This window comes from Thermobia domestica, chromosome 2 (genome assembly GCF_964235325.1).
Source record: "Thermobia domestica chromosome 2, izTheDome1.hap1.1, whole genome shotgun sequence".
Lineage (NCBI taxonomy): Eukaryota > Metazoa > Arthropoda > Insecta > Zygentoma > Lepismatidae > Thermobia > Thermobia domestica.
The window spans coordinates 226,789,031-226,803,677 of record NC_137455.1 but is presented as its reverse complement, the minus strand read 5'-3'; the positions used below and the strand labels follow the sequence as shown (position 1 = coordinate 226,803,677).

Here is a 14,647-nt window from a genome sequence, read left to right as displayed (position 1 = left end):
TGTATGGCATCCGAATAAAAATCTTTCTCTAGAAATTAACAATACTGTTATCTTTAAGAGACTCACCTGTATATAAGTTTCCTCCGGACACTTCTTTTGAAGAATCCACTGCAGCCATTACAAGCGAGAATTCCGTAGTGCTTGCCTGAGCTCGTGTCTCCACAAACAACGCACGTGAGTCCAGTAGCCGGCTTCTTAGAGGGGGGCGATCCAGTTGGGTTGGATGAGGAGGACGGAGGTGAGTGGTGTCCGGACAGAAGGAAAGGAGGCGGCGGTGGGGAGCGATTTGCCTGTACTATGGTCTGAGATGGAGTACACATTGGTGTGCCGAGACTTGGGGGTAGGCAGATACCAGGCGGTGATACGCAATGCCGAGGGGATGGGGGCATTGATGGAGGCGTTGCAATAGATTCGGCTGGAGACCGCCGGTTTGCACCCACAGGTTCTGAAATACAAAATAATTTATAAGAGCTTTCCATATTATAATCAATTTCAAAGACGAAAATCACTTAAGATATTCCAACAACACATTACAATTTATGTGTAAAAGTTATTAATTCGTAAAAGATCAATAAATCAAGTAATTAAAAATCAAACAATTTCAAATTACAACCTTACAAACAAATAATTTGTTGTAATATGTTAAGTATTAACTGTCGGGTTACCCGAATTTCCGGGTTAACCAAATCGTTAAAAAAAAAAAAAAAAGTCGCCATTATCAAAGATATATCAAAGAATCATTTTTTTTTTCACAAGCTGAATTAATTTTCATTGTTTTAGTCTTATGCAGAGCCGTGGCTAGCGATTTCGGCCTCCCCCCCTCTACACTCACTACACCAACTTTTCCTTCCTTCTTTTTTTTTTTTCATATAAGAGAAGAAGCTTTTGTTGTTATACTATGTCGATTTTTTTATCAAGCTGCTTGAACAGACCATTGCAACAGCCAAAAGCGATCATTCTGTATTCTTTTACAAATAAAAGCTGTTTTCAAGAGGCGTATTTTGTACTTTTTGTTAAACGACAAAATCTACCTTTGGTTTGTCCTATAGGTCCACTTGGAGATCAGCAATGGAAATTTACAGTACAACAGCAATGGAAATTTATTTGTAATGTTTCGTATTATCGACAAGAAATGAAATTTTGATACATTAGAAACTACTTGTTTTTAAAATGTTCGAAATGTATAACAGCATTAATTTCCAGTAATAATTGTAAACTTTTGTAATTTTATTCTGTATGTGACCACACAAATAACATTTTAATTTCGATTCTTTTAATATCAGTAATTAAACGGGTTGAATTTGTTAATGAAAGACTTTCTTTTATTACTCTTAAGGGTCGGTGGTGTGATATTATTGTTTTAAATTTAGCCTACATGCTCCAACAGAAGATGAGGATGACGATATAAAAGACGCCTTTAAGAAGAAGTATCACGGGTTTTCGACCAAGTCTCACGATACCATATGAAAATTCTATTAGAGGATTTCAATGGGAAGGTAAGACGACAGGGTATTTTCAAACCCGTTATAGGGAAAGAGAGTCTGCATAAGGAAAGTAATGACAACGGTGTTAATTTCGTAAACTTTGGAACATCCTTAAACCTTGTAGTGAAGGGTACAAAATTCACACATCGCGACGTTCATAAATACATATGGACCTCGCCAGATGGGAGAACACACAATCAAATTGATCATGTTTTATTAGATAGAAAAGATAGTCTAACAAAATTGATGTTCGCTCGTTCAGAGGACCCGACTGTAAAACTGATCACAATCTGATAGCAGCGATAACAAGAGAGAGAGAGAGAGATATTATCGTTGAGTAAAGAGAATATTTAACATCTGGAAACGGAGAGGTTTAGTTTAAAGACATTAGAGAAGAACCAAGCGAGAAGAAAATACCAGATTGAAGTGTAATATTGAGGATACGTGGGTTCAAATTAGGGATAGCATTAAAATTTCAGCAAGCGAAAAATTGGGGCACGCGGAAATATATAGGAACAAATCATGGTTCAACCAGGAATGCACCAAACTAACGGAGAAGGGAAAATAGGCGAAACTGCGTTGGCTTGAAAATCCGAACGATATAACTACTTTAAGTTTCGTTGACATCAGACAGGAAAGTTCCAAAATGTTTAGAAGAGAGAAACGCGATTTTTTTGAAAACTTAAAATTAATGAACTTGACAATAATAATAAAAGAAAAAAATCAAGACATGTTGAAGGGCATCAACAAATTTACGAAAGGATATCAATCTCGCGCGTATATATTAAAGATAGACGGCGGAACAATTCTTACTGATACAGACAGCCAGAGCCGAAACTAAGGGGGGGCCAAGGGGGCACGTGCCCCGGGCGCGTGGTTGAAGGGGGCGCCAGAAAGAAGATAGTATATCAATTGTTTTAAAAATCGCACCCTTTCCCTTGAGAAACTTATTCTAGAGGTTAAAAGAAATCAAAAGTTTACTTGGCCTTTTCCATGGGACCTCTTTTAGAGAGAGGAGAGAGAGAGAGAGAGAGTCTCATCTAAATAGGTGTAATGTCATACATTAAAAACCTAATATTGCATGCATTTGTTCCCTTGGGCGACCACAGAGAATCCCTTTCCTTTTCCTACCACAAGGAGCTGTTTGTCTGTATAATTCCATTGAGTTGAGTTGATTTTAAGTTTAACGTCCCTTTCAGCAGCAAGGCTATATGAGACGTGGACCTACTGATTAACGTGGAATCCGGACCACATGAGCTCCCGCCAGGAATCGAACCCGGGTCTCCCACGCCAAAGGCGCGTATGCTAACCGCTTAGCCACGAAGAAGCTCTATAATTCCATTGAGAACAGCTCTGAAGTTTAAAACGCTGTTATCAATAGGGGCGGGGGCGAAAAGTTACCGATTTTTGTTGCTTGCTGGTGGTTGAAGAGTTTAGCTCAGACGCGCCCCTGTAATGTTACGTAATTGCTGTAATGTTTTTAAGCTAGAGGGCAGTTTTGTGGCGGAAAAGATAAGTTACACGCCTCGGTGTATTTAATTGTTTCTTGTACGCCTACCAAGGGATTTTGCGAGTAAAGGATGTATGAAGTTTTATCTATTAGTTTTGCTTGAGAGCTTTTCGAGGCATTTTGAATTGTTATCTATCAGTCCAACTTATGCTTTATTATGCTTTATTGTTAATTTCAATCATTGTTTTACATTAATCGTGTATAATGTACTAGCAGCGTTCACCCCGCTTCGCTGCGGTCACCCCGGAACGCAATAAACTTTGTTACTTAGATAATTTTTACTTTTTCGCTTTCAAGTGATATGATAAAAACCATAGTAGATTGCAGTAAATGTTAACATTATATCGCCTGTCATTTATGTTAACCCGCCGAGTGACACGGTCATGCGGGTTGCATATAAATACGTTTATTTTTACCTATGATGAACTAACAAAGGATTTGTACGTTATGGACACTTGAATGGTCAATTATCTCAAGACACTGGTAATTAAAAATTAGTGATATGATAAAAACCATCTAGGGTCCAAATCCTAATAACCCCCCAAAAATGAAAGAAATTGGTTCAGCCGTATTAGCGTGATGAGGGAACAAAGGATTTGTGCGTTCTCTTTTATATATAAGATAATATTTACTATACATTAAATAATCTAAATATCTTGATCTATTTATTAATATTTTATGAAGCAATTTCTTTCATATTTAATGAACTTTCTAGTTAATGCACTGTAAAGAGATATGCTTTGCTCGAATCAGTTTTTTCTATCACTTATGTGCACCTTAGAGGTGCATATATACAGAAAGGTGCACAAAAAGTACAGAAAGTGCTCATGTTCGAGAAGTACACATAACAATATAGTGTGGAGTTCTTTTGTGCTTCATTGTTGATGGAAAGTTTTCTTCTTTTCTCCACATCAAAGGATTACACCGAAAAATTTACAGAAATAAAAATAAGCTTTTCACTGTTGCATTGTTATGTTCTCAATGATTTTGCAGTATAAATACGAGGGTTGGGGCAAAAGTCATGGCAACTATTTTTTTCTTGCAGATATGTGAGCGGATCACAAACTTCTATGTGTCGTGTGCAAGTTCTGCAGGCATAGTGTGTCTGCAGAACAACAGATGGCTCTGTGATAGCTGGTAGTAGCACAGCGAGGAATGTGAAATCAGTCAGTTGGTAAGTGTCGTGCGAGATGGAAGTAACCCGTGTTGAGCATCGCGCTTACATCAAAATAGCCGTTCTCCGAGGGTGAAATGCGATGGAATGTCACAGTGAATTAGTGGAAGCGCTTGGTAATAATGCCCTACCATACCGGACAGTAGCACAGTGGGTAGGAAAGTTTCGGCAAGGACGTGTGTCAATCAGTGATGAGCAACGTTCGGGACGACCTGTCTGTGTGCGGACCGACGTGGCACGTGTCGTCATCCACCCACCGTACTCTCCTGACATATCGTCCCGTGACTTTGATCTCATTCGAAAGATTAAGGAACCACTATGTGGTAGGCGGTTTACAACACGCGAGGACATTGCTAATGCTGTGCGCGAATAGGTGACCCGATTCACACATGGTATGGCAAATGCTGAGGCGGATGGTATTCAACGCCTCCCACATCGTTGGCAGCGCGTGGTGCAAGTAGCAGGGGACTACTTTGAGGGTCTCTATGCTCAGGTTTGTCATGTCAACTGTATGCGTACTGTGTTGTCATTCTTTTGCACCGTGAAGGCCATATAGCCCTGTATACTACCATAATAAATTAGTGTGTTACGATATTTCAGTGGTATTCATTGTCCACACATGTAGGTAACACGTTGTCCTTTCGTATGTATATGTCAGATTTTCCAACCGGACTGGTATCTTCAAGAAAAAAAATAGTTGCCATGACTTTTGCCCCAACCCTCGTATTTTTTTAAAAAATATTAATATAGTATATGTTAAACTTGCAGTTAAATAGAAATTTCCAAGAATTATGCTATATATTTTAAATTATACTTTATTTTCTAAAATTATGCTTTATTATTCTTTAAAATTAGTTTCTTCTGGACCCTTAGACAACCACACCCATGTTCAAGGTACCAACCATATGTCTAAATTGCTATTATGCTTTTTATGCTTTTGGGTTGCTCTATTTATAATATACCGGATATTTTCAAGTTTATTTTGTATTGTTTTTATATTTTTAAATGAAAGCTTATGTACAAAATTATTTTTGGGTTTATTAGAACTAAATGTTATTTCAATTATAACTTTATGATGTACTAGAAATTTTCTAGTTTATTTTGTATTAGTTTCTTATTTTAATATGAAAGCGTATGTTCATAATTATTCTTCGGGTTATTAAAACTAAATGTGTTATTTCAATTAATAACTGTATAATGTGGCAGATATTTTCTAGTTCATTTTGTTTTGATTTCTTCATACAACATTAAAACAAAATGTATGTACAAAATTATTCTTAAAACTTAACGAATGTAATATATTCTTGTGGTTAAAGTAAGTTTGATTAAAGTACTTAAAAATCGATATAACTAGTTTCATTAAGAATGTTATTTACAGTTGCAATCCATAAGTAAGTGATACTTTTCGACTAAACCTGGGGGGGGGGGCGCCGAATTGTGTGTTTGCCCCGGGTGACAGAAACCCTAGTTGCGGGCCTGCAGACAGCATATTGAATAGATGGAAAGATATCTTTGACGATTTGCTTAACACGCAGCCAAAAACTAAAGTTAGTAGGGAGAGGGAAATGCACAGCAGCACCGTAAATGTCAGAGCCTAGCCGAACAGAAGTAGAAATTGCTTTAAAGAAATTAAAGAACCCCAAATCTCCGGGTTTAGACGAAATTCCAGCTGAGTTAATTTTAGCTAGAAGGGAGAATTGTAGAACAAGATACACAAACTGTTGGGAGTGAAGAGTTTTAAGTTTGTAACATGCTTGTAAGTAAGAAAAAGAAGAGTGTTGCTATGAAAATATAGTTGTGTATTTAGGTAGAATTCAGGTGCATGTTTGAGTATATTGGCAATGAGTTTATGCGTGACTAATATACTAAAAGTTGATGGGATTTGGATAATTGAAACAGTAAGGTATTGAGGATGAAATGTTTTAAGATAATTAGATTAAATAAAAGATTATTTGAAAAAGATCAGAGTTAATTTAATAAAGAAAGAGTAATGAGTATTATATCTAGTTGAGGATGTTAACCTACTAAATAAGAAAAAAAGCAATAATTAGATTTATTCTAAATGCATAACAGTTGGCGCAGTCGATAATCAAGAACATTACGCTTTCAAATAGCAAAAATGGCTTCATTTCGACCTTCGAACCTTTTGACGTAGAAACAGGAAGAATACAAATGTACGTTGAAAGATTTGAGCAAGTGGCGTTATCAGCATCCTCACCTGAATATAGGAAGGTGGCAACTTTTTTAGCAGTTATAGATGGACAAGCTTACGAAGAATTGAAAAATTTGTGCACTCCAAATAAACCTGCACTAAAGTCATATGAAGAATTAAAAAAAAAAAAAAAAAAAACTTAGGTTGCAGCATTAAGGTGTTAAGACTAATGAAATAACTGAGAGGTTCAAGTTTCATAAGTTAACGCAACTAGAACATCAGACGGTTGCTCAATTTGTGATGGCGTTAAAACACCAAGCTGCTTACTGCAACTTTGATGCGTGTTTAGACCATTCTTTACGGGACCAGTTTGTGTTCGGAATGAAAAATAATGTAGCTCGAAGATAGATATTGACATCTAACTCTCAACCTAAAGGAATGAAAGATAGAAGAGAAATGCAAAGAAGATCACCGTATATTACAAGTGCTAGTAACTCTCCAAGAATTTGGTATTCTACAAATACTAGTAAGTCACCATGAAGTACAAGGCAGAAATTAAGTTATTCAATATCGTCAGAATCATCAGACAAAGGTGAAGGAAAAGTCACTAAATGCCGAAATTGTCAACGTTTACATATTAGAGATAATTGTCCAGCTTACGGCAAAGGATGTTTTAAATGCACTGGTTTGCATCACTTTGCTAATACTTGTATACTACGACAATTGAATACAGAAATAAATGAATTACAAATAGAAGATCAAGTTAATGCAAATGGAGTAGAATTGAAACAACAGGTACAAGAAATATATTCGATATTAGACAAGAGTCAAGTGCAAGACTTGTATCAAGTACTGACTTTGGACACACTGCATTACCAATCTTCGAATGAAGTACTTGAATAATTGTCGGGCAACGCACAAAAAAAAAAAAAAAAATTCAGTAACACCCTAGTACATGAAGAAGAAGTACCTCAAATTAGGATTTTAAAAAGAAGAAGAAATATAAGAGATGTAAATCTAAAAAAGAAAATGAAATTGGTTCGGTGAGTACTAGTGATTACAAGTTATTGACAGATTCTAAAGAAGATGATTTATGTTATACTTACAGAAGAGGACATAGTTCACCTACGAAACAGGAACAAGATAATTACAAAGACAGAAATAGAAGGTACAATGAAGACTGGAAGTACTATACTAAGAGAAAACAGAAACTTTCAAATGGTGAAACACTAGATGTTAAGGAATATATTTTGAGTTTTAAAAAGTAAGCTATTCAGTTTATTTTGAAAGACCTAAGGAATTGGCGAGGAAAAGTACTTAAATGGTGGGATATAATGACGGAAATAGAGCGGAGTTTCAAAGGATCGGGCGCAACTAAATGTACAAGTAAGAACAATAAGGACGGAGACTTACGTCTTAAAAAAAAGAAAAGAAAAAAAGTACATGAGGTTAAAGTACATAGAGCTATTAGACTTTTTTTCTTGTTGATACCCGGAAAAATGTTGGGAGTGAAGAGTTTTGAGTTTGTGACATGCTTGTAAGAAAAAGAAGAGCGTTGCTATGAAAATGTAGTTGTGTATTTAGGTAGAATTCAGGTGCATGTTTGAGTATATTGGCAATGAGTTTATGCGTGAATAATATACTAAAAGTTGATAGGATTTGGATAATTGAAACAGTAAGGTATTGAGGATGAAATGTTTTAAGATAATTAGATTAAATAAAAGATTATTTGAAAAAGGTCAGAGTTAATTTAATGAGTATAACAAATATATTTCTTTGCAAATTGACAACAATATTGATTTAATAGTGCGCCAATTCTTTGACGGTGCGCCGCGTCGTCTACCCTTTTCCGACACCTTTCCTTTCTTCTTGCTCATCGGCACCACCTTGCCGTCAGTGCTCGGGGCAACCGCCCCGCTAGCCCCCGCTTAGCTACGGTTCTCGTCTTATGGCTTTAGTTTAGCAGTGCTTGCAAGGAAATGGCTCCAACTTGACGAGTCCGAATTGGACGAAACTTCTTATAGATACTAATTTGAGGTCGGTGAATAACGTGAGAATAGTCATTCGATTCGCTTTTGCGTTTTTTACGATATATATAGGATGATGTAAAGCAGAATGCAACATAAGACAACTAGTAAGAAGCAAGTGCTGAAGATCTACGCTTTACCCTAATGCATGATAGTACACAAATTAAAGAAACTACAGTGAAATATATCGAATGGTAGTTAAAACGATACCCTATCGATGGTAGTGTGGATTGCAACGAAGTATGTTGGACAAAGAGCCATGGAACAGTACGTGCAGGTAAGAAATCCTGCTGTCTCACAATCTTCTGTTGCACATATATCATCGAGTTTGAAGAATATTTCGGAAACCACTGTTCAGTTCTTTTGTTACATATCCAGCCTTGGGCCACGCATACACTAACATCTTGCAGTGCAGGGGAACAGAATTGCTGATAGACCACGGAATGTAATTTTATTATAAAGACACTATCATGCAACTTTTTTGTGCTATTTTCAAGTATAATCTTGTATCGAAAATATTCTTCGATTCTCCGAATGACAGGTTTGTACTGCCGGAAAAAGGAAACGTCAAGTGGCTGTACAAATCTCGTAGACTTGAGAAGAATTATTTGTGTTCGAAGCATCTTCTTGTTTAACACCTGTTGTATTTGGAAGTCGTTGAAAACATCATGATCAATCTGTCCACTCCAGGAATCTAATAACAGTAACGTGCCATCCGTAACATCAGGGATGAACACGCTCATCAGCCGTCTTTTCACATGTAGTTTCGTGAGTTTTCCCGACTTGCTAGCATCAACGACAAGGTTAAATGGAAGATGTATTCCTAGAGTGTGTTTAATTTTAGGTCCGATCTCTCCTTTCGGTTCTTGGAAACATATGTAAAATCGTGTCCCTAATGTGTCAGCCGATGACATATGAACCTGAAGAGTGTATTAATGCGTGGTAGATTGCACAACTGCATGCGAATGTTTTTCGCCTGTCTGTGCTAAAGTTATACCCAATGCAAGCTCGTATTCAAATCGCGTCTGATCAGTGGTGAATACACAATCAGCATTGTATGGAGTTTCTGATATAATTTTGTTCACATCCATTATTAAAGCTCTTCCGATGTCAATTAATTGACTCTTCCTGTATACTTTTTCTAGAAACAAATTTTGTGATTTTTCTGGAGCAGATCCTGTTTTGCTTTTCGAAACGGATGCAAGTAGCCGATAATTTTTTTTCTGATAATATAGCCCAGTTTTCTAAATCAACATCATGAATAGTTAAGCCCTGTTGGCGCGAAACCCTGAATGCTTGTAACAAGTTCTTTCTAATAGTCTCCAATATGTGTAGTTTTGGACGTGTTTCACTGTATTTGAGAGCCTTACGCACATAATTTAATGTGCACTTATATTTTTTTGCTGCAGATAATGACGGAGTCTTGTTCCCTTGAGCCTTTAAGGTATCATAATGTTCTTTAATCTTTTTATACCTATTAATAACAGTTTCATTTATTGGTGTACTTACTACATATTGTTCCGCACTAGATAATTCCTATTCACTAGTGGAAGGTCCAGGTTCACATTCTGAAACTTCATTATCCTCTTGTGCCGTTCGTTCACTATCTGCATCACTTTCTATGTCTAACGTGTCTCTCTTTATAGTAAATGCCCTATCTTTATATTTGTCCTATATTAGTTCTAACAGTTCACACGCAAATGATGTATCTTCTACCCCTTCTTCAACTATGTCATCAGACAACTTTTCAACTTCCACTTTTAAAATATTCACAACATTAATAGCATTTATGCATGTCATCTTGCAAGCTTCCGTACTATGTAATGACAACACTGAGCCCACTTTTCCAAAGAAACGTACAAACGTAGCACAAGCGCACAAAAAAGAACACTGCAGATGATAGATATCGTCTTTACACGAGCACAACCGCCATGCAACTGTTTGGGTGAGTTACTGTTTCTGTACCTATATATGTCACTACTTGTGTCCTCGACCATGTACAGCTGAAGCTTGCTGTACGTCACATGGACAGTCAAACGTTTTATCCGTAATAAGCATCCCCGATCCCAAAACTTCATAGGGCTCATCGTTGCATTCGTCCTAAAACGCATACATCTATTACACGTTGTGCAAACTATGGTGTCCAATGGCATCCCACGTTACACAATCTTGCGGAACATTTTGTTGGACCACCACAAATTGTGAGTGTATTTCCAGCTTGTGTATGCTGAAGCAATTTCTAGATTCTGTTACTGGTCACACAAAATTCTAGGCAAAGAAATATTCGCATCAGCACATTACCTGCAACAATGCAGGAGTTTCCACCATCCAATTTGTGTTGCTGGACACTTATGCTGGATTCTTGCTTTTCCAGCAAGAAATTGTAACTAGGGATGTTTATTCCCCGCATATCATCCGTTATGACTTATGACTGTCGGCGGAGATTAAGGTTTCATCTGTGCATCACGTGGTCGGTGTGCGCATCTCCAACGGTGATTTCGAATGTACTTAGATTAGCCTGTCGTATGAATCTGCTGTTAGTGGATAAGAGAGAGAGTTGCTACATTTGAATAGTGTATGCAGAATGACAGTCTGACATGCACAGCAAGCGACATTGACAAGCAAGGCGCGGCCTGCCGCACGCGAAAATGTGAGTTCGGCTGTTTCTTTTGCCAAACTTTGTTTATTACTATTTACTTTACCCAGTTCCGTTCTAATGATGACCTTTCAAGGTGCTAATGAATTGGTAAACGGTGCTATTTTACGGACATGTGTCCTCAAAGACTCGTACTTCTTTCCAGCATCTCAACATCGAACACTGTTTTCCCCTTTTATTTTCATGTGGAACCCCCTTTACTCAATGGGAGATTTTCCTGCGACGCCACTTTGTTCCTCATTATCGCCATGAGATTCCACATATTCATTTTGGTATTCACGTGTGGGCTTTCATCGTTCTATACCGCTGTATTACAGAATGCTTCTATGTTATTTACTTTTGCATCACCCGGTAAATCTAGCAAAGTATTCAAAAGCGAATCGAATGACTGTTCTCACGTTATTCACCGATTTCAAGTAGTACCTGTATGACATTTTGTCCAATTCGGACTGGGATTTCATAGTTGTCTTATGTTGCATTCTGTTTTGCATCACCCTGTATATCTCGTCAAGTTCGCAAAAGCGAATCGAATGACTATTCCCACGTTATTCACCGACCTCAAGTTAGTATCTTATCTATATGACATTTCGTCGAATTGGGAATCATCAGGTTGGGACCATTTCCTTGTTAGTTCTAATGTTAGGTTTCGGAGGCATAATACAGTGTATATTGCTAACAACGCCTTTCCACTCTGAAAATGTAAGTAATGTACTAAATATATATTTCAGTTTAACCGAAGCACCATCGGTTCCATCAAATTTGGTTAAATGAAACTCTAGTGTAAATCATTATCCCTTCAGTTTCTTCAGAAATTAATTGATCACTGCTTTATTCAGTCCCGAATACATAAAGTTTAATGTCTTATTTTTTTAAAAAAAGATAATATATAAATATACAAAATAAGTTAAGTTAAAGATCTCACCTTATTAAATCTTTGAGCTTTACGTCCCGCGCTTATGCCGGCTAGGCTAAAGGAGACGGCGACGATGAGAAATATGAGAAATGAATGAAATGATAGAATGAAGAGAGTGGAAAGAAACGGGAGAACCCAAAAAACCCACGCATCCGGTGTTTGTTCACCACAAAGTTCACTTGACGCGAGCTGGGATCGAACCAAGGATCCCATGCACTAGAGATGAACGCTCTACCACTGAATCCTCCTCCCTCTTTGTGGATATAGCACTTCTGAAGGCCTAACTATAAGTTAGCCTTGTACACCTCTGAAACTGCAAAATTTTATGCAAATTTGTAACAAATTGGAAAATTTTATTGTGAGAATGTCACATGTGTCATTATATTTTACAAAACTTGCCCATCCGTTCATACCCTTGCAGGTACAAAGTTATGATGATGATGATGATGATTATGATTCATTCGCCGGTACTGTCTCGGTAAGTTAAACCGCACTGTTGGTCATACATTTTAGACCCTATTATAATCATGCATTACAATCCAGTTAAATTTTATACATACTCACAAGTCCAAATTATAATATATTTAGTTTTATCTCCACTTCAAGATTTTGTTCTTGTGTGTGTGTGTGTGTGTGTGTGTGCGTGTGTGTTTGTGTGGGAGTAGGAGATGTTACCTAGAGAACTAATGCTGCAAGTAATAAAAAAAAAACTTAGCCTTTGTGGGAGAATCCTCCTCCCTCTTTGTGGATATAGCACTTCTGAAGGCCTTACTATAAGTTAGCCCTGTACATCTCTGAAACTGCAAAATTTTATGCAAATTTGTAACAAATTGGAAAATTTTATTGTGGGAATTTCACATGTGTCATTATATTTTACAAAACTTGGCCATTCGTTCATACCCTTGCAGGTACAAAATTATTATTATTATTATTATTATTATTATTATTATTATTATTATTATTATTATTATTATTATTATTATTATTATTATTATTATTATTATTAATCGTTTCTTTAGTCACGCTTGATGAAAATCTCATTTATGAATGACAGTATAGAACTCCTTGTAAAATAAATAAATAAATTAATTAATTAAATTAAATAAAAAAGGTAAATTTTGATTTGAAAATCTGGTAATTGTATCGACACTTAGAGTTTAAACCTCTACATATTAGATGAATATACGGCCATTCCCTCATTTTTTGGCAGACTATCTTTTCAGAAAACAGGTTTTTATACTCTGGATTTCAGTTACCTCAGTGAAAATGAATTTTGGGAGAATGAAGACAATCTGTACCCTCTTTTGTTCTGGCTTTGTGCTGCAAAGCCCAAGATTTGTGTCATAATGTTTCAGTGATTCTACTGTAAAATTTAGAGCCCCATATGCATGCATGTTCCCTTTAGAAAGAGGAAGCTTTTTGTATGACAAAGTTTCCTTTATAAAAAATTGTGCTACAAAATTCGATGTTTGTGCAGTTACTGTTTTCAATTATTCCACTTCCAAATTCACGGATCTTCAGTCCTTATCATAGAAATTGCAGGTGTCTTTTTTTTTTTTTTTTTTTTTTTTTGTTTCAAAGTTTTATCCTAATTTTGTGTTCTTCTCGCTTACAATTTAAACCATTTCCAAATTTAGGAGACTTCCTGTCCATAGCCCCAATTTTAGAAATGGGAAGTCTTTGTATATGACTAGACTTATGCTGTTCAGTATATATATATAGGAGAAAGAGACAGAGAGTGAAAGATAAACAGATACGTAAAAAATCAGCCTTTCTCTGCCCAGAGGATCGTTACAGATTAACTAATCACTGAAAAATAAGCAACTTACATTAGTACAGAACACAACATATGCAAGTTCGTTCCTCATTTAATGTAGGCCTAAGTTTTTGTCCACCACAATGTGCCAAAATTATTATAATGTTGTTCTTCATGTAGTAGCGTACGCAGAAGTTCGTAAATTTATTCAAGTTTCCAAGTTCATATAATTACAGGCGTTTGCATACATATCTTAATATGGTAAATGTCTATTTTTGGATAATATCTTGCTCAAGGTAGAGGTTCAAACCCAGAAACTCCCTTCTGTACACCACAGTTCCCGTATATCTGAGAGAGACCCCTCATGGCTACATGATTAGTATAGGAGACTCGGGTTCGATTCCCGGTGGAGTTTATGTGGTTTGGAACCCACATTAAGTTGAAAGTTTACGTTTCATATAGCGTCAGTGGTAAAAGGGACATTGAATTTCAAACCATTAGTCAACACATTTACCCTATATGCATGAGAAGATAAGTAGGATCTGTGGTAAAGAAATATCTAATCAAAATGATTATAATTCCGAAAAGAGTGATTATATAATAGCTTAATCGAAAAGTACTTCAACTTAGGGCATCTCACTATATTCTAAAAGCAAATTATAATTAAAAGTCAAATATTCTCACTGCACTACTGGGTCTCTTGTACTATTCTCCATAATAATGTATCATTCGCAATTCCCTTACGGCTTATTCTGCTGGGCTTCTTGATTCCGTTACGCCACGTTCTTTGAGATTTTCCAAAGCCTTTCTTATCTCTCGACAACCAATCAGAATTGCTTATGTTAACCTATCATCATTTCTTCTTGCAATATAGCCAACCCACTACCACTTACTAATGCATTTATTTTCGTGATAATATCCATCATTCTGATAATTTGAACAAGTTACTCTTTTCTAGGGTGACCAGATTCTGGC

The 14,647-nt window shown here is 36.5% G+C and overlaps 1 protein-coding gene across 3 annotated transcripts in view; it reads right to left on the bottom strand.

Moving 5' to 3' along the window:
• The window catches only part of Hr51 (photoreceptor-specific nuclear hormone receptor 51), a 1,106,739-nt gene that overhangs the window by 877,749 nt on the left and 214,343 nt on the right, over nucleotides 1–14,647 (bottom strand). For all 3 annotated transcript variants that reach the window (XM_081748470.1, XM_081748471.1, XM_081748472.1), the window contains exon 2: nucleotides 67–445. In XM_081748470.1, coding sequence (XP_081604596.1) covers nucleotides 67–445 — 379 coding nt within the window. The remainder of the gene's footprint in view (nucleotides 1–66; nucleotides 446–14,647) is intronic.